This window comes from Poeciliopsis prolifica, unplaced genomic scaffold (assembly GCF_027474105.1).
Source record: "Poeciliopsis prolifica strain line A6 unplaced genomic scaffold, Auburn_PproV2 SCAFFOLD008, whole genome shotgun sequence".
Taxonomy (NCBI): Eukaryota; Metazoa; Chordata; class Actinopteri; order Cyprinodontiformes; family Poeciliidae; genus Poeciliopsis; species Poeciliopsis prolifica.
In genome coordinates, this window is record NW_026562383.1 from 8999883 (window position 1) to 9020708 (window position 20826).

At 35.8% G+C, this 20826-nt stretch overlaps 1 protein-coding gene and 1 long non-coding RNA gene across 2 annotated transcripts; one reads left to right on the forward strand and one right to left on the reverse strand.

The window, feature by feature from the left end:
* The first annotated feature begins 877 nt into the window (after positions 1-877).
* On the forward strand, positions 878-2427 carry LOC129361648 (uncharacterized). The gene is made up of 3 exons (XR_008606165.1): positions 878-1045; positions 1136-1253; positions 1763-2427. It is a non-coding gene; the product is annotated as an uncharacterized LOC129361648 (long non-coding RNA).
* An 11998-nt stretch (positions 2428-14425) lies between these two features.
* Positions 14426-15411, reverse strand: LOC129361646 (C-C motif chemokine 4-like). The gene is made up of 3 exons (XM_055032622.1): positions 15215-15411; positions 14994-15102; positions 14426-14844 (listed from the first exon to the last, which is right to left on the reverse strand). Exons 1-3 carry the CDS (start codon positions 15279-15281, stop codon positions 14700-14702), a joined length of 321 nt encoding a protein of 106 aa, XP_054888597.1. The 5' UTR covers positions 15282-15411; the 3' UTR covers positions 14426-14699.
* Between the last annotated feature and the right edge of the window lie 5415 nt (positions 15412-20826).

Sequence of the window (20826 nt, forward strand, 5' to 3'; positions counted from 1 at the left end):
CATACTAAGATTAAGGACTACACCATTCAGAAGGATCTTGTCTGTCACTTTAGTCTAGTTGTGTAAGTAATCTATGCTTTTCTGATTACACAAACTTTTTTAAATGGAGATATGGGGTTTGTGAAAAACCCAAATGGTTTTTCAAAAGCACCTAACATGTAATCAACTAAGCCACCTACAACTGTCAAATAAATGCCAACTTAAGTGGTACACAGTAGCTATTTTTTTTTCAATCATTAAAAAGTTAATGAGTACCACGTCAATGTGGAATAAAATGCTGATTCTTAAGGTTACTTTCCTTATGAGTGTAAAAACGCAAGAGGATGACTGTCTAAAGTGATGATTACATGTTATCAATATGGAACTGCATCCAACATAACCAATCAATTTTGAACCTAACAAGTCTACCTTAGCTCTGTAAATAGATGATGTTGTGATAATAGGTAAAAAACCTTTTAAAACTTCTGGGTAAAATTACTCAATAACCCAGAAACTTTCCATAGTTTTGGCGGGATAAAATGGCCAAATGTATGTATGTATTTATTTATTGGGTTTTACATTTCTGTCTTGATTGAAGAAGATGATTGTATGATTTGAATATGATTTATTAAAGTGGACAGCGGTCTTGTCTGGTGATGCCACTGGGTAAGCGTGGTGGAAAATGTTGATTATCTCTGCATTCAGGTGTAGGAGTTTTTAATCTTGTGTTTGTTTCACTCTCTCTGGTTCTGTGGTTAATGGACTGATTGTCATCTTTGACTTTTGAGAGGTAAAAAAAAAAAACTCACTATTTCCTCTCCCCACTCAATAACCATGGTGACAGACTTCTATGGGGACCGGAAAAGGTTGAGGGAGGAGAGAGGGGCTTCTACTAACACAGAAGAAGGGCTGCCAAAATTAAATTAATGTGATCCTTCCATCTCAGAGTGATTGATACTCTTGGTACTTGCCAACTGAAGGCGAGGTTTGACTCTGAAGATGCAATTCAGATTGATTTTAAATGTTCTTCTTTGTTTTGCTGCATGGATGAACTTGGTCCAAGCAAGTAAGTGCAAGGAACTATCAAAATGTCATTTATTGATGGTCTGAGTGTATTGAAACTTAAATAATGTATTTCTATGTGTTATCTTTGCAGGCGATGGACCTGGAAATGACTGTCCGTGTGTTTCGGTGTACGGTAGAAATATCCTTCATACTAAGATTAAGGACTACACCATTCAGAAGGAACCTGTCTGTGACTTTAGTCTAGTTGTGTAAGTAATCTATGCTTTTTCACTATCTTGAATGTGCCGGTACATCTGATCTCATAGTAACATCTCTATGTGTTTATAGTGTTTGTGAAATGGTTTGTTTTTAACCTTTTACACATTTTGATGAATACAGAATGTTTTATGTGATCTCCCGGTCATCCAAAAATACCTAGCAATGGTCTAACAAAATGATAAATTCTACCAACAGCACAAAAAAAAACCTTGATATGTCATTAGAAAGAGAGAAAAAAAAATATTTACATCTTGTGGAAGAGGTTCGGGATTGCAGATAATCACTGTCATCCCTTTACATTGTCGCACAGTTAAACATATTGGTTGGTGAAGAACAATGAGGCTCCTTCCAGCCCATTTCATTGCTGATTGTTTCCAGCCTGTTGTGTGATTGTGTCCTGCAATGTGAAGCAATATTTCTTTGAGTTAGAATATTTCAATATGTATATATGATCAAATAAGGTCAAATTGAATTAATTTATGTTTGAAAACATTTGCAGGTTTCGAACAGTGGCTGGAAGGATCATTTGTGCCGACCCCAACAGCAAGTGGGCAAAGCATATTATCCAGAAGTTGGAGGCAAAGACAGCAATTCAACACTTCAGCCAATAACAAAATGTCCAAACCAGTGGGACCACACCGGCATCCACAAAGTTGCGGAGGACCATCACAACAGCACACAAACCTGAAAAGGAGAGAACATGAAGCATGGCTAGAAGAGTAATCAAAGAGTAAAACAAGATGTAATCAAAGTGTCTTTTACCAATCAATTCTACTCTATTTATTTGGATAGTTAATATTTTAAAGCATTATTTTTTAAGCATACTCAGATCACAAGTCTCACTGAATAATGGGTACTCTTGCTACTCAGAGATGCTTATATGAAATCTTTGATAATCAGAAAACACTAAAAACAATGTCACTTCAAATTTTATCTGAAAATAAACAAATAATGTCGAGCACAAAACATTTGTCACTTCAGTATCTGATAAAACCTCTTATGCAATTTCCACTTGGTGTCCAAGTGATTGGGTTGCAAGTCATTGCTTCAATTATGACAAAAATTACAGTAATCGGGGGAAACAAAACCATATATGGCAAATCTACAACATATCTTAATAAAGTATGGTAGAGCTGATAATGTATTACTATTAGCTATTACTCTTGTGTGCAAATAAATAATTTATTGAACAAATGTGTGTATATTCTGTCAGTACAAGACTTTGCTGCAAATCCATCTGGATGTAAAAACAGAAAAAAGGTAACAACACAGTCTTTAGGGATTAGAACAGTTTGACTGTTGTTACATTGAAAGCATAATATCGTATCAAAAGCATCGCAATTAAAAAGTATTAAACAAACTACTGTACAACCAAATTTTAATCCAAAACATTTATCGTACTAGACCGTGATGTCCATACGCAGTGAGCTATGAGACCAGAGCTTAAGAAAATACAGAGGATTTCCCAAGATTTAACACATATCAAAAACTAATACTTTGATGATATGAACAGGATTCATACGTACCTAATTGGATTTTGGTAACTTACAGCCAGGAACACTGCATGGGGAAGGGGAATTTAAGACGATTACAAGGGCCAGTTTCCAACATCGGCTGACAGACCCCATTAATCAGGACTCACAGCAGGTCTTGTGACTCGTGTTGTGCTGTGGTGCAGCATGAATGGATCACGTCCTGTTGCTCATGTACTATGAAATGGTACATGGATGACAGTGATAACCATGCTGTCTAGAAAAATAATAAAATCATTGTGAAAATTCAATATTATGAGATCCCGTGCCTCTAGTTCCACCAGGGGTCTAACTGCAGCTTGTTATTTTAGACTTGGTCAAAAGTTAGACTTAGAAAGTAACATTTATTCTGTCCTGCAATCCTTTTGCTATGCAATAGAAAATTCATCATCATGACTTGGCTCAAGACACATTTAAGTTAGAGCAGACTTTTCAGGGTCACCACTTACTATCAGCAGCTGCGATCAGCAGTCAGAAGACGACGGGTACTGTCAGCTTGTTTGATGTACTCAGGAAACTTGCTTAACCCACAAACCCAAGGTATTTCAAAAGAAATTCAATATGGCACAAAAACACATCTAAAACTAGAACAACAAACATTTCTGTCACCTTTAGGACAATCATCTACATAATGGACACACAAACTATGGCTGTTTTATGTCTAATTTAGCATATAATGGTCTTCTGCATTTAGAGTAAGAACTCAAATGCATTGTCATGTAATTTTTAAAATCTTTCCTCCGTGCAGGTTGTTGATTTAATATACTGCATATTAATGTAAGTAGGGCAAAGCTGTCTCTTTTTTTTAGCAGTGCTTTATCTTGTTTATTGCCATCCTACCAGTCGCAGTGCAACGTCTGTTTTTCCTGTTTACTGTGACGCAAACAAAACGCCACAAAATCAAACCTTGTGGTTGCTGATTAAAATATGGGAGCATGCATTAAGGCAGATAGTTGGCTTAAACTATATTATGTGTAGCTTTGCTGTTCTAAGGTTGTATCATCAATGTACTTCATACTTTGTATTGTTATGCTTTGTCTTTCAGGGGAGTTTATATTTGAGATGGTGGACTTATGCTACCACACCAATTACCACATCCTGTGTGCTGAGTTGAGCAAATGTGTACAACCCTGCATGTGCTTCTGGGGGTCTGATTTAGAAGAATAGTATTAGAGGGGCTGTTTCCTCTCTTCTAAGAATTATGCAAAACATTTCATAAAACCTGCACAGGTGGTGCTTTTAAAAACTTGTTTGGGGCTGTGGTAAGTACAACTTGACAGTATGCAAGCAAGTTTCAAAGAAACTTGTATTAATATAGGTAGAAAATCATCTGTTCTCAAGAGATGTTTTTTTTTCTTCCCCCTTTTAAAATGTGTTTCAATACAATATTACCATGCACACCAGAGGGGAAGGGCCTATGCTCTGTTTTTGTTTGGCGGAGGGGCAATTTATGACCTTTCATTTGTGTTGTGGTGCCTCCTAGGCAAAAAACCATGTCACTCATTTGAAAAACCACAAATGTTGGCAGTGTTTCTCCAAGGAGAAAGGGGTAAGAACTGTGCCAGTGGAGGTAGGAGAGCATATTGAGCCTTGGTTACTGCAACAAGGAATAGAAACTAAGCTCTGGGCATTACGCAACAAGAACAGAAAATGAGCTATGGTTTTTCACAAGAAACATAGCGATGGTTAGTGGTACCGTTGTCTGTGGTACCACTAGTAGACAAAGTGGTACAGTACTTTTTATGCAGAAGACTTGATCAGCTGACGAGCTGGGAGAGGACTTTCCACACAATCAGAGAATTTGGACCAAAGGGGGCGAGAGAAACAGAGGTCACACAGCGGTCCAAGGTCCTGAGATCCTGTCCACAAACAGGATTGGTGACAAAAGAAATCCCAGGCAGACTCCAACACGCCCTGCAAAACAGGCCCAACATTGTGCTGAAAATACGGACACAACTCTTGCTTTTTCACAAATTCAACATCTAGCAATACAGTATGATGAACTTATTCTCCCATTTCTAGCTGAGTATGAATCTCTGCTTCAATGTTACAAAATAAGAAATTGTGAAGCAAAAATATACACTATATCACTGCAGAACATTCAAGAGTTAAGAACTCTTCGATTTTATTTCTTAAATGCTTGTGTCAAACACAAATGTAGTTATCCTTAGAAATCTATCTTAAAATTAAATCCCTTTTTGACAAAATGTTAAATGTGATGTTACTGATAATTTATATTCTTACTGGAAACTAATTCAATGTTCTCAACATTGTTTACATGAAAGCTTAAACACAGGTTCCTGTGTTTTGGATTGTATCTCATTGTGTTTGCATGTGTATGAAGGAAATTAGCTCAGATTAATATCTACAACAGTAAAAAACGGCCTAAAAATCTAGATAAAAGAAAATGAATAGCTTAGTTTAATTCCATGTTTAGAACTTTAAAAGGAAATTAAAATAATTTAATTGTCTAAATACATTTTTGCCTATCACTACATTATGGTACAAAGCAATGTTCTAGCTGAATCAAAATGCCTTTTATTTATTTATGTTGTTTTTTTTTTAATCTCAGATTCAACTATTGGTTTCAGACAGCTCATGGAAAGAAGTATCTCTGACTCATACAACAGCTCGGCAAATATGTCATTCAAAAGCAGCTCTCCGATCGAACATGATGTGAAATAGAAAGATATTCATTCAGGAGAAATCAATGTTGTGCAAGTTCACTCAAACAAGCACAGTTCAGTTCACATGAGTTAGAACTGACTGAAATTATATCCATGTTTCACTAGAGTCACTGCGTAGTTAAAAAAATAATAACTATATGGGCCACATCATCAATTGCCAGTTAAGGGACTATATTATGTTATGCAGACTTGGCTTCCCTCGGTTATGTCTGTTTAATTCTCACTTGCTCATTTTGATTTGACCCAATTTCAAGTGTAGCTCATTTTTCACATATTTTCATGCTTTAGTTGACAGTCTAATCATAACATAGCCTCTTTCATAGCAGGCATTCCACTTTCATAAAATGGAATAATTTTGATTCCATTTCCCAAAATTTTTTCTCATTTGTGAAAAAGTGTTTGTCACATTCTAGATGTCTTTTTTTTTTGGGCTTCTTTTTTTTCCTTCAATCAAAATCAAACTCAACATCAAAATTTAATCAAAATAATTTCTACCATCAACAGAGGTTAGAATGCTACTCTCTGTTGTATCAGCAGCTGCCAGGCTTATAGTTTCAAGACATTACTTGAATTTCATATATCTGAAATTTAGCCAACCTTTAGCCAACCTTCTGTTGGCTAAAGGATCTCAAATAAGAGCACATCATCCCAGTGTTTATAAAAAAGCTTAACAGATCAGGTCAGTGACAGCTACCCCTCTGGAAATACTTTGGGACTCCTGTTAAGCACCATGAGAGCTACTATTCATAAATGGAGAAGACATAATGTAATGTGGAAGAGTACTGAACCTTCCCAGGAGAGGGCGTTCTACCAAAATTCCCCTGTGGTAACCAATCCAGAAGATCACATCCTGCACAAATAAACAGGTTTTGTACTTTAAAATTGAACACTTATAACATTTTATATGTGTTTTGTACTAGTAAAACTTATCCTACATAGTTTTTAGTAATAAGTTAATTTAAAGAATATAACATTTTAAGCAGTCAAAAGAGCTCACTTTCCCACCACTTATTTTTCTGCAGCTTGATGATCTCAGGACTGACTGAGTGCAGAGCATGGGCTTATGTTGGCGGCAGTGGCACAGGTGAGATAAGCACCAACCAGCAGCCGCAGGAGCAGGAAGAGCAGAAGCACAGGTGAGATCAGTGAGGTAATCAGGAGGTATGGAAGAGGCTGTGAGCAGTCGAAGGAAACAGGAAAGTTATGACAACAAAATCCATGATTACATTTACTAAGGGGAAAAAGAAACTATTCAAATGCACTTGGTTCTATGTATGACTGCCTCTTTTTAAAACCATTAATTAACTTTAAATAATCACACTTTTTAGATAGATAACATGAAGTAGATTCAACAAATCAATTCAATATAACATGTCTCACAACAAGCTAATTATTAAATACTAAAACATCAAACCCAATGTTAAAGAGGAAACAAAATCATTGATGCCTATCCATCCACAAAGGGTTACAAATTGATTTCTAAGTATTCTGGTTAACCATTCTAAGAACCAATGTCTGCAAATGGAGATGACATATATACGGGCCACATCATCAGAGTGGTGTACCAAATTTTTTCAAGTCTCTCCAATTGGTGACTAATCCAGAAAGTCACAAAAGACCACATAACAGGACCTACTGCACTGCTGGTTTGGACTGCTGAGGTCAGTGTCCATAGTCTGAACATTACAGATGTTGGAATAAGTTGGATTGTATGGAAGATTTCCAAGGGTAAAACACTAGTATTATATCCCCCTGTAACACCATGAAGCACCTTTCTGCTGGAAGCAAATAACATTTTTATTTGAATTAGTAGAACTATCTACTGTCTATATGTGGAGGGAAATAAAGATGCACAAAAAGGAAACTAATAGCTAATAAAACTGACAGTGAAAACTGCAAAAGAAGCAACAACTGTGTCGGCTGGACAGGCTAATATTAAGTGCAGGATGTTCCTCTTTATTTGTTAGGTCAGTCTCCTGTAACTACAAATTCAGTACCATTCAATGTTGACCCAATATTTATGCTATTTTTTTTCCTTCAGGACTTTTTATTTTAAAAAATCATCTATGTTGTTGTAAGTCTACTGAGCACTGAGATCATCACTTTACAGTGATGTGACGAGTCTTTACATCACTTTTACTTCTGCTTCTCAGGGGTAAGAAGCCACAGTTTACCATTTTAGCTTCAAACCACAGTGTGTAAAACTAGAATAACACAGCTAGGCGTACCAGAGTGTTATCTAAGTCAGTCTAATCTTTACATGGCTTCTTATTTATTCAAGCTGCCACTGAATCTAAGTTGCCCTGGTCTTGCAAAGAGATGCATACCACATCCTTTGCATCATGTCCTCATTTTACCCAGCAAATGCTCTGCAAGACTAACCTGTGTTTGATGAAAAAATTATTGAAATATATAATAGAGAATTGAGGTAGAATGATAAATAAAAACTATGTGATGTAATCTGTAATGGTCTTGTTGTTTGCCCTTGCTCAGGCATTTCAACTAAACAACAATGGATGCCAGTGTTGAGAGAATCAGAAGGATGTCAACAGTAAGAATAAAAGCAGCATATATAAAATATGTTTTTAGAAGTCTCTAACAGAACCTTTGTAGGATGAATGTAAATGTAAACACAGAAAGAATTTCACTTCCTTGTACACGTGTGAACCTTTCAAGGCAAATTGGTAATTTTGTTGAGGAACATATGCACATTATCGACTGTAAGGACTGATTTCACAAGCTTTATCTTGTGAAAAAAAATATTGGAAATGTGCCTTTATTTGTTATTTTATCTGTACTTTTAAGTATCCTTTAGAATATTAAAAATATTCTTTAGAATTCTCCAGAATTCATCAATCAACGATTGAGACTGTTAAATGATTGATTTATTTTCATCTCATCTCTTTAATTCTGGTTCCCATAGATTGTGTGGTTTGACACTCTTGTCCATGGGTTTTCCACAATGGAACACAGGAAGTTAGCAGACATGTTGTTGCAAACAACCATTGAAAATAACATTAAAGTAAGCACGGAGATGAAGTGAAAGACCTACTTATAACTGCCCACTGTAGCCCGCTCCTCTTCCAAACACCGGCCATTACCTTTGATGGGTTTGAATCCAGCTGATGGTCAGACGTTTAGTGGTGTTTTCTGGAACATTGTCTCAGCTGATTTTCCTACAAGTGTCCTCCGGAGATAGGAGAGAAAGGACTGCTCCAAAAAACAAGTTCTAAATATATGCACAGTATAAGGAGTATCACAAACCATTTAAATTACCTAGGTAAATATTGATTCAAAAATGTGTTCATTGTCATAATCTTTCTACCCCAGTACATAGCCACCACAAAAGTCAGAGAGAACTTAAGATCTTGGTAAGCTCTTTCAATTGACTGATCATTCAAGAACACATATCATTTCTGTATACACCAAGCTTTGTTGAGTACTTGGCAATACATTTTATTGCAAATAAATAGGAGACCCAACTTAATTAAAATGATATTTATTTATAACTCATGGGGTAATTCACCTTTTGTATTCAGATTCTCCATCATACACATAATAATAGGGGTGGGCTTATAATTTATACAAGGGGTGGGAAAAACCCATTACAGTTTGGTTTTAGCAAACATTGCAACAACCTCAAACGCTCTCCATTCTCAGCCCCTTAAACATCCCCCAACTGCACCACACTGACACGCAGCTGTACTTTCTCTCTCAGCCTACTGAGAGCAAACTTTTTTTTTTTTATAACTTCACACATCATAGTGTAAGAACACGAATGGAAATACACTGACTGCAAGCCTCCATCTGGTTAGCCCATAGTCTAAAGTGTCAAACCGTCCTGTGAGGGGAAGAGGAAAGCAATGGTCATTGTTGTGGCAAAAATTCATCATATTGCCAGACCACTGATGAGTTGGGTTTTAAATTTGAGATGAATTGGGTGCTATTTTTTACAGTAAAAAGGTGGTGCAATTAGGGTATAACTCAACTAGTTTTCAATTAGTTGAGTTTTACTCACTCTTTTGTCCCATGAGTATGAGAGCTTGTGATGATACAGAAATCAAACACATAACAGCGTCAACATTAGGTGACATGAAAGCAATTGTAGCTTTGTGCATCCATAATTTGCCCTGACTTAAAACCCATGATTAGGAAACTGCAACCATTGCACTGAGACTGTCCTTAGGTTGAATCCATGATCATTTCGCAGTACAAGTATCAATTTTCAAGATTTTCATTGGCAAGAAAACATGTCAAAAATCAAATGCACTACAATAGATCATACAATTTTACAAAAGGTGGCACACTGTAAAGCTGATGGGTCGTTCAACTAAAACACCAGGGAAGAAAATGGGGGACCATTATTGTTTCAATACTGGGATTAGATTGATCAATTTTCCAGCTTCTTTTTGAAAGTAGTTTGTCTTTGTTGCCAGTTCTTTCCATCCAGAAAGGCCATGCTGGTCTTTGTCCATATCTTGCTGGGGTTAGCACAGAGTCTTTTTCCATTCTTTGTGGTGAATCTTTTAAAAGTGAAAGAAAATATTCAGCACATTTGTATTATTTACTTGTTTAAATAAAGTGCAATGTTAAAAGTATGACAAACTATGATCAGTCATTTTTTTTACTTACACCACTGAAGGCACAGAACATAAAGATGGATCATTTTGTTCATAGTAACTCCTCAGCAATGTTCGATGAACCTTTGTTCTGACGTTTTTCAGACAGCATTTAGAGATGCGTCCTGGAAAATTGAAATGGAGGAATTTTATATCAAACAAAATTAAAAGCTGAATTATTTTTATTTAATATGGAAAGGTTGATCTTACCTTGAGCTGAAAAAGTTGGTGACATCAAAGTCACCAGTAAGAACAGGATGGTGAGACTCATCATGGAGAGTAAAGATGTTCAAGGTGACCAGCTCAGCTTAATTTTATTCATATAGTGTGCAATTGAAATGTTTTGCACCACAAATATATTGTTGGAAAGAGGAAGCATGAAGCCACCTCGTCAAAACTTTACAGCCAGATCCTCCTCCCACCACTTTTCGTTTCCCCCAAAATAATTTAACACAAATGACTAATACTGTTGAGATACTTAAAAAAACTTTTTGAGAGGTATATCTTCTACTTTTGTTAAATATTTTTTAGAGAAAGACTTTAATGTATTGTCAAGACACATGTTCAAACCTCTGAGATTAAGGTTTCAAAGCTTCATTAGAGAACAGTACATATCCATCCATTCATTATTCAACACACTTATACCAGTGAATAGGAAGACTGATGGAGGCATATTGAGGTTACAACAGGAATAAATCCCATTAAAAGCTGCCAAACTACTGTAGAGCTTCACCTTTCAGCAGGACAGCCTTCTTTAAATAAAACAAGGGATATAATATCAAGATTTAAATTAAGGGAAAATTAGAATTGCCCATTCAAAATCCAGATTGTACTCCAATGGAGAATTTGTGGTTAGACACACTGTCCATTTGTCAGATTGATCTCTTTTGCAAAAAGAATAGGCAAATAATAAATGCTTGAGGTTTTTATTAATGAAAAAAAAACCTTAAAACTATAAATCTTTTCTCTGGTAAACATGTTTTTCAAATATTTTCATGACACTTTTGTATGAGATCCAAGTATAATGTAGAGAAAACAGTTTGCAACATTATTGAAGAATATAACAGAATAATCGCTCTTGACATTTATCCAATGCCAAAAATCTAATAATGGGACCAAAATGGTGATAGTACTCTCACTAAACATCAATTTACAATCGAACATTCATGCATTTTTATTTCACAGCTACTTATACAAAGTGATATTAACATTACTTAGCAGTGTCTTACAGTTTTACATTACTCCTATCAGTTTATACCAAAACAAGAAAATGAGATTTATTCTAGTCCATTACCTAATGTACCAATTATCGTAAACATTCTCATGACCATTTGGTCGTCGCCTACGCAGTTTTTCTTTCAGTTCCTTCTCTCAGCTCCTCTTCCATAAGCGAAAGTCCTTCATCCTCCAAATAAGGTTCAACATTGATCTTGTCCTGTAGCAACAACTTATTGTTGCATCCCAGCAAACGCAGAGAGAGAAAAAAGTTGTTTTTAGTAGAGAAAGAATGATTGGTGCTTGTTTTCATGCCACCAGAATTTGTTTATTAAGGGGGTGGATGTTCAAGATTACATTTCCATTTTCTGTTTTGGAATTGGTGATAGAACAAGGTGCAAATATACAGTTTGTGCAAATATTAAAAAAGTGTCTTGAGATAGCATGCTGGGGCTAGTTTTATTAAAAATGCTTTTAGTTTTTTAAGTGTTTGTTTCATAAGAGATGCTGTTAAACAAAAAGTCCTGTTATTTACATAATAGTCACAAGCAGACAGACTTTTTATAAAAAAATACACATAAAAATGTGTATTGCTACCCACATTAGGATTTTGTAAGGCTAATTCTAAATCAAACCCCTAATTTTCCAAAGTGATAACCTAATAAGTTGGTCTACAGCATTATGACTGGACTTTGCACCCCAATGACCTTCAAAAATGTTGTTTATTTAAGTTTCTAATGTCTACGTGAGTACACACCGCAGTTGTTGTTCTGTTCACATGGTTTGTGGTTGGATACATTTGTGTAAAAAGTGACAGTACTATTCTCAGTGTTCACAGTTTTCTTTTAAACTGATGCAATGACTTATTTATGTATTACTTTATATATTAACTTATTAGATCTATCATTCCCCAATAAAAAATTACAAGAAAATACAAACTGTCATCACAATATATCTCAAAATAGCATCGCCTGGTCAACTGCAGTTTTGTTACATTACAGCCACAAACTTTAATTGTGTAATGGAATTTGCTTTGGTGGAAGTTTTGTCTTTTAAATAAGAAAAAATAAATATGGTGTGTCATACACACTTTGATTCTGAATCTTGAAATTCTGAATCTTGAAATTCTGAATCTTGAAATAAAATCCAGTGCAAACAAAATTTGCTTTCAATGTCACATAGAAAGAAAATATAATTTTATGAGGAGTGGCAAGAAGAAACCACAAGTTCCATCTGCTGTTTGCCACAAGCAATGCAGGGAACACAGCAAGATGTGCAGGAAGATTTCCTCAGTGGGGTGGAAAACACTGCTCATCACCACAAACATAGCACCTGCCTCCTGGGGGCAGTATCATACTGAGAGTGCTTTCTTCAGCAAGGTCAGGGGAGCTGGTCAAAACTGATGGGAGGTTGGCTTAAGGGAAATAAAAAATATGTGGTCGATTGTGGATTTTTTTTTCAACAGAGGCATATTTAAAACTTATCTCAAAATCAAATTTGGAATTTGATTCAATACTTGGAATCTGAGGGTCACTGAGGATCTCCATCCAGCCTGACAGAAACCAGACTATTTCACAAAGAATGGGCATTGGTTGAAAAACATGACATCTTTGCACTCAAAGTCCAAAAACACTTCAACTGATCTCTAAATTCTCCTTAGGAGTGAGACATGCATGCATGGCTGTTTATCCTGTTTGTCTCTGTGTTGACTGGCTAGCAGCTTGTGCAGGGTGTACCCCACCTCTCGCCTGCCGACCCATAGTGATAGTCACCAGCACCCCTCACAATCGTCCAAAGATAATCAATAGATGTTTAAATTCTGTCTCTGTTCTTAGTAATTCCTTGTAAAACAAGGACCATCCCTAAACTGACAAAATGTGTTTTAAAAGTCATCTGTGCAGTATAGAACAATAAAGTTCACATCAATCTGCTGAATAATTTTAGATAATGAACTACAGAATGTCAAAAGTGATCTAAATTCAATAAACAAGGAGCGAGAATTATAATTTAGCTCAGAATTGGAAACTGTCAGGAGGTTGGAGGTGTGGTAGTCTTTTCGTTTCCTCCTTAAAAAGCATGCAGTGTGGAGAAGGTATACATGTGCCAGTGCCGTTTTGCTCTAAAAATACTACCTCAAGATGGCATCTTAATTGTCTGACTGATTTTATTTAATCAAAACTGGGTCTGGCATCACATCTTATCAATGAATTCGGGACCTGTGTTTGTCTCACCGTCATCTATTTGACTCCTGTGCGTGCTTGTGTGGGTTTACGGTGAGATGGGTAGAAACCATGCAACACTCAGTGCCTAAAAGCAGCAAAGGGCATGTAGCTTCAACCGCCAAAAAACAGCTGTGACTCATAATCTAACTTTAGCATCCTACGTTGCATTTCTGTTTTACAGTGCTTACAATGCATACAATGCAGGCAATACTCAATGAAGAGGGGCTTTTGTATTTACTTCTGCCGACCCCATCATTATGCATCCCTGTAAGGCGAGCTACGTTATAACTGGCACAAATTATTACTGAAAAAAGTTACATGTCAGGGTTTATGCTAGTTTTCAGCTTATTTCCTTTCCAGCTTGTTTTCTAGGTCTTATAACCCCACCTCCTCCACACAAATAGCTGCCAAAAAGATGACAGTTTCAGTATATAATGGGTCAGCGTCAATGACCTAAATGCCACTTTACTAGCAGTATTTTTTTTTTACTTTATTGATGACATGTTGGACTTCATATTATCAGCTATTTTCAACAGTGTTCCCTTCCTCATACAGGCAAAATGATCTAAGAAATTCAACAACATAAAATTATTTTTGCAATATAAACCAAACTTTTACTTTGATGAACAGTTGTTTTGCAAAATTGCTCACCTTACCCAAGTGCCATAAAATCAAATACCTTCTGAAGCTCTGACTTTAAGCACTTTATTTTCTACTTTAGTGAAAGCAGTTCATCCACCACCATTAAGATCTGATAGTTATCAGAAAATCTCAAAAATCTGAGCTACTGCTGCTGCTCTTATCTCACACCAGTGTAATTATGAAGCATGTTGTGCTATAAGAGAGTTGAGTAACAATGAAGACAAGAAAAGATGAAGAGTGGGTGCTGCGAATGAGTAGGCATCAGTTTTATTCTGATTTGAATCTTAAGATCACAAAGTTATACTTTTGATATCATGACAAGCTTGAGTCAGTTAAAAAAATAATATTTATTTACAATTTTACATTAGTTATAAAAATATTAAATAAACTCAAACAAAAGTCAAACAACAGATTTGTAATTTTCTCAAACTGAGGTACATTGTAAGGTTTAAATTTGATGAAACTCAAACAGCTTAAGATGACAGATCGAGCTCTTGCGTCTCAATAGAAGCATCAGTGTCAGTGAAGTTTATTTTTGTTGGGCTGCCTTTTTGATCTTGACTGTTGTTGCCCGTAGTTCTTGCCATCCAGAAAAGCCATGCTAGTTTTTGTCCACATATTGAAGGGACTGGCACAGATTCTTATAGAATGGATTGTTGTGAATCTGTTGGAGAAAAAAACAAAGAACATATGAGAATCAGAAGACATAAACCTTCTGTCCTTAGAGATATATGTAGAAGAAACAATAATGAATATCACTGAAAAAAAGACGTGTAAAATAATCCAACCCAGAAGTAGATTGTTCTGACTTACACAACTGCTGGTGGATTGCATGATGATTTATCTTCTTGGTAGTAGCTCCTCAGTGATTCTCGATGAACTTTTGTGCCGGTGTATTTCAGACAGCAGGATGAGATGCCACCTTAAGAAAGGAAAAACAGACAAGAGTAAACGACACTTGCCATAAATCATTAAAAATACACAAAATGCAGGCTAAAAACAACACAACTTCTTGAAGTCTGCACTTCGCTTACCTTGTGCTGAGGCTGTCGGTACCATCATGGCTACCAATACAAGCGAGATGAGGGGGATACTCGTCATGATGTTCTCTCCAGGTCAGACTGATGGAATGTGATGTGAAGCCGGTGCCTTGAGCCGTTTTAAAGACCACCAACTCATTTTGCATTCATTCAAACCTCTGCAGTGCAAGGTTTCCGCACCCACAGACACACACACACACGGAAAGTACAAGTAATGCTTCCTCCCACCAAAGCTCACCAGCGCTGTCCTCGCCCCTCCACTCTCCTCACTGGTGGTCTGGAGGTGTGAAGACGTTTTCCACCGTTGTACATCTTTACTTATTCTATTTTTAACTCAGGTTATTTAATGAAAATTACACCTATACTAGTATTGTATACAAATGATGCTATTTATCTATTTAAACTAACATCTTACAGCAGTTGCCAAATATTTACTGAGGATGCAAGGTGACATTTAGCAGTAACAGCTTATTTTTGGTTTTTGCATTGTCTCTTGTTATGGTGACTGTAAGTTGATTTTAGTTTATCTCAAAGAAATCTGGAAATCTGTTTTAAAATTAAAGTCTGGAAAAGATTATACCTTATAGGTAGACACTCAAAATCAAATAGAAGTGAAAATGTTCATTGACTTACACTACTCTACTGAGTTTTTCACTTTCTAACATGGAAGTTTCCTGTTCGGTTTTGAGGTAACTGTTCTCTTGTGCTACTGCTGCTGCTGCTCCGTTCACTTCTGCAACCACACACATGCAGACAGATCAAACTTGCCTTTCCCTTTTGATCTCATGACTTTTACAAGCACCTGGGGCGTTAACAAATTATGCTCAAACAGTTACTCTGTTCCACTGAAACCCACTTGGTTTTGGCCATCATAGCTTTTGTCACGACATCATGAACTTTTGAACTTACGAACAATGAGCATTTGACCACTTTGTTTGAAACAAATAGAAAATCTATCAATCTCATGGCAACAATTTAATTAATGGATATTGATATTGAGATGTAGTGAAGACGGCTTGCTGAAGTTCAAACTGAGCATCGGCGTGAGGGAGAATTTAGATGGCCTTGAATGTGAGTGATTGCTGGTTCCACATTGGCTGTTCTTAGTATTTATAAAAATGTCTAAACCTGCTGAAATGTTCACACTCAGCTATCTGTAGTGGTGGGCCAAAATGTCTTGTTGAAGCCAAAGGAGAATGGTCATACTGCTTTGAACTCGGAATAAAGCAGCAGAGAACACACCACATACGTCTGTCAGCTAAGAACAGGAAACTGAGGCTACAGTTCACAAAGGCTTACCACCACTGAATGACAACTTGGCAAAACTTTTTGCGGTTTCATGTGTCTTGGTTACATCTGCTAAATTTAAATGGCTTGTTCACAATTCCATGTTGTAAGCAACATATAATTATGACTCCGTCCTGCCCACTTCAGTTGTGAGTAAATGAGAATTTGATTTGTAACGTGTTTCAGTTCATTTGAAGGTAATCATGTGTTGTTAATAGCTATAAAACTGATCTGCCTATTTCTTGAACATCATAAAAATTTAATGACCCCCTGGTAGGTGCAGAAAATCACCCACAGAAAACAGCTTGGTTCAAGATCATCATTTTAAATTTTTTAAAGGGGGGTTATTATGTGAAGTGTTTTGAGCTTTATGTAATGTTATGATGTGATTCACTCATCAAAAACATACCAAGAGTGTTGTTTGGATTCTGAGAAATCATTGGATCTTTTGGGATTGCTCTCACCAACATTTAGCAATGTAACAGATTTAGTAGAAAACACAAATAGTACTCAAGTCAAAACACTCCCTACATACTCTTAAACAGTTTAGAGCCTATGTACGGTAGCTTTTTTAATCATTCTACAAATCTACATGTTCAGCAAGTCTCTATAGTGTGAATATTTATGATTTTAAGAGTTTTAATACAGCTGGTTTGTTTCTGCTCACTTCACAGTCACATCATAACATGGAACGAAATAGTATTCCACAATTGCCGAACATTTTACGCTGTGACCCCATACGATAATCTCAAGAAAAGACAGTAGCTGCCCTTGAGTCTCGTGTCGCAAGAAAATAATTTGTCCTCTTGTGTCTAATCTGAGAATGATATTGATCAGGAAAATCCAATGTCGTGCTGAATGTATTTGAGCAGCCAGGAAGGGATTTGGAAATGCAGGTGCTCTGCCAAATGATATTTCACATGATTGTTGAAATGTGAAATGTTCGTTGTTTACATGTGAACTCAAATTCATGCTACCGCGTTAAACAAAACACCACTTTGATTTGAGCAGCTCTGCAATTATGCTGGATTGTTTTGTATAATGTGAATCACAAAATGCTCCATGCTCCACGTAAGTAGTTAATGATTTTTGGATTATCCTGGGATCATGCCATAAAAGTGCCTTCAGTTTGTGATCATTGGGTCAGTATAAGGACTCTGTCAGCAATTATAATCCACTTTATTTTAATCCTCAGGAATCAGGATGCAGTCAAGGACCAAAATCCCGGCCCAGAAAGTAAATCTAACCAATTATAGAGCTATTCTTATAAACAAATTACTTAGGCATTACTTGGACAAAAAGGATCAGTATTTTTTTAGTTTCAGATTGCTCGATGCATAGATAATGGCTGTCTGCAGTACACATGACACATAGCCACAGAGAATATATGAGACAATTTTATCTTTCTCTCCTGCACAGGCAGAAATAAAAAAATATATATATTTCTGCTTAATGTCTAACATGACATTAAGTCTGCAAAGCTTCTGTTGGAGTTATCTCTTCGTCCGTGAAAATGTCTGCTGCTGTCATTTCCTGGCTTTTAAATAACATTCCAAGTGGGAATCTTTGTATGGGTCCATTACATTTAATTGATTTTGTCCTTTCCGTCCTCAATGACAGTTTGTTATTAATGCATGACTTAGTAATAACAACGGGCGCTCTCTTTTTCCTGCCACAAGCTGCTGAGGTCTACAGTGCAATTATTCACTTTGAGATTGCCTCATACTGGAGTAAATTTTTATCCCATTTGGCAGAAAGTTGCATCGGATAAAGATAGTGATAAGAAAGAAGTCATTAGTCGACAGCAATCTGTCTCTATTTGTAAATTTTGCAACCCATAATGAAATGCCTTTTTTTTGTTTGTTTGACTTGGTTTAGGAATTTTAAAAACAACTATATTTCATATCCAAAGTAAGTAGGAGAGAAAGTATATTTTTTATCAAAATTCACTTTCATTTTGGTAAATTTATCGCTTCATGTGAGTCATTTCTCCTTTCCAGAAGGCCTTCAAGAACCTCATATCCGCTAAAATACTGTTATTCAATGATTCCTCTTTCGTACAGTAACTGCTGAGCATTGCATCTGCATGTAAGCGTAAACTAGTGTCATGTACTCTTTCTTCACTTCCCTTTTTTAACATTAGTTTCTGTTCATAATGCAGTTTTGTTAAAAATGTTTATACTAATATATTTGGTTTAGTAATATGGGTAATCTTCTCCAAGAGCATTTTGTTGTAAGTCAAAATTAATTTATGGAGAACTTATAGAAGTAACAGAATAATCTGCCATCAGTGTCCATTCTGGGATGTTAAAGGGTAACGTTTCAGTAAGACAAAGACGTGCCAGCACGGTACAATATGTCAGCTTTGGATTTAGACTATGTCTGGGCGAGGGGAATATTGTAAAACACATCAATTAGCCACCCCTACATTCAGAAACTGAAAAAACAGAAATTGTAATTTGTTAAAAATAAACTTTTGCTGTTTCTGTGAAAAAATTCTGGAACCATTCCAGCGGCCACCAAGAAATCTACAGACAAGATAAAATAAGGTTGAGTGACTGGAAGTGGAAGTGGGAAATTTTCTGTTGTCACAGATCTTTTTTAAGCAAAATTTAAATGAATTTTTTTTTATTATAAAGAATTATAAAAAGTAAACAGAAATCAGCAGGTAAATTGCTACTGAATAGTTAAAATGGAACCTACTCACTTGTAAAAGTGCATCCTTTCATTAGTTCACCAAAATTTACAGTATCATTTAAAATTATGATGAAACAACAGTGGTAATTACTCTCCTATAATCAATTCCACAAAACCCATAAATATATTTCTCAATGATCAAAAGGATGGAAGACCAGACCAAGTTTGCTCAGATTAAGTTATTTTTGAAGCAAAGATCTCTAAAAACATTTAAGGTAAAAAAATAAATAAATAAAAAAGAAAGATGAATGGAAGACTGCATTAGAAACCTGGGTCTTGATTTGCTCAATTTCAGAGACCTGAAAAAGCTGACTAATGGATTAGGCAGGAACAAATGACCAAATATGGACGGATGATGCTCGGAAAGCTGTGGTTTGTGGTCAGAGGTCTTCCTTCCCCCTTCTTTTCCTCTTGTGATGACCATGACTTTCAGTGACAGAATAGAGAAGTAGTACAGTGACCAACATGTGGTGTTTCCCATAAAATATTGATGAAATCAGAAATAATGAACATTTTGTATGATATGATAATGGCTGATGGAAAAGACCACCTGGATGAGATTGTTGAAAAATAAAGACATGAATAGAATCATTAATATAGTGTTGTAGAAAAAAAGTGATTTCCAAGCACTGTTAGATGAAATCATTAAATCAGGTTTATTTGTATATTGTGAGAATACAGAGAGCCTGTAAGACAACCAATAATGAAGAAGTTCTGAAAGAAAAGTTCTACCAGTGGAGTTCAACACATGAGATTTATACCAAGGATAAGGGATCCAAAACATGGGAAAAACAGTCTGGTTTTGGGAAACCACTCCCAAAACCAGTGGGAGTTTTGGGAGTGGGGCTCCCACTCCAACCTTGTGAGTGTAGCGTAAATTGGTTCTTTTGGTGAGAGTTCACAAGAATTTAATATAACATGATCAGTAGATGTTATATTATAATAATTTTTCCACCACAATAATTTCATAAATATCTATCTATCTATCTATCTATCTATCTATCTATCTATCTATCTATCTATCTATCTATCTATCTATCTATCTATCTATCTATCTATCTATCTATCTATCTATCTATCTATCTATCTATCTATCTATCTATCTATCTATCTATCTATCTATCTATCTATCTATCTATCTATCTATCTATCTATCTATCTATCTATCTATCTATCTATCTATCTATCTATCTATCTATCTATCTATCTATCTATCTATCTATCTATCTATCTATCTATCTATCTATCTATCTATCTATCTATCTATCTATCTATCTATCTATCTATCTATCTATCTATCTATCTATCTATCTATCTATCTATCTATCTATCTATCTATCTATCTATCTATCTATCTATCTATCTATCTATCTATCTATCTATCTATCTATCTATCTATCTATCTATCTATCTATCTAGTATGCGTAATGTTGGAGTTATCTGTCTGCATCAGTACCTGTATTTTGAATATTTAGAAGTTCAACAAGATAAAACACACACGATGGAGTCAAACTGAATGAACCTCATTACCAAACCATAAAAAAGGGAAATGGGTGTCTTCAGGAGAATCTAGCGCATCACTTCCTTCACCCGGATGCGCCCTTATGATGCTCTTACTGTTC

Coding starts and splice junctions, on each gene's coding strand:
- LOC129361646 (XM_055032622.1), bottom strand. CDS start 15,281: ATGACGAGTATCCCCCTCATCTCGCTTGTATTGGTAGCCATGATGGTA. Junction 15,103..15,214: donor ACCGACAGCCTCAGCACAAG/GTAAGCGAAGTG, acceptor TCCTTTCTTAAG/GTGGCATCTCATCCTGCTGT. Junction 14,845..14,993: donor TGCAATCCACCAGCAGTTGT/GTAAGTCAGAAC, acceptor TTTCTCCAACAG/ATTCACAACAATCCATTCTA.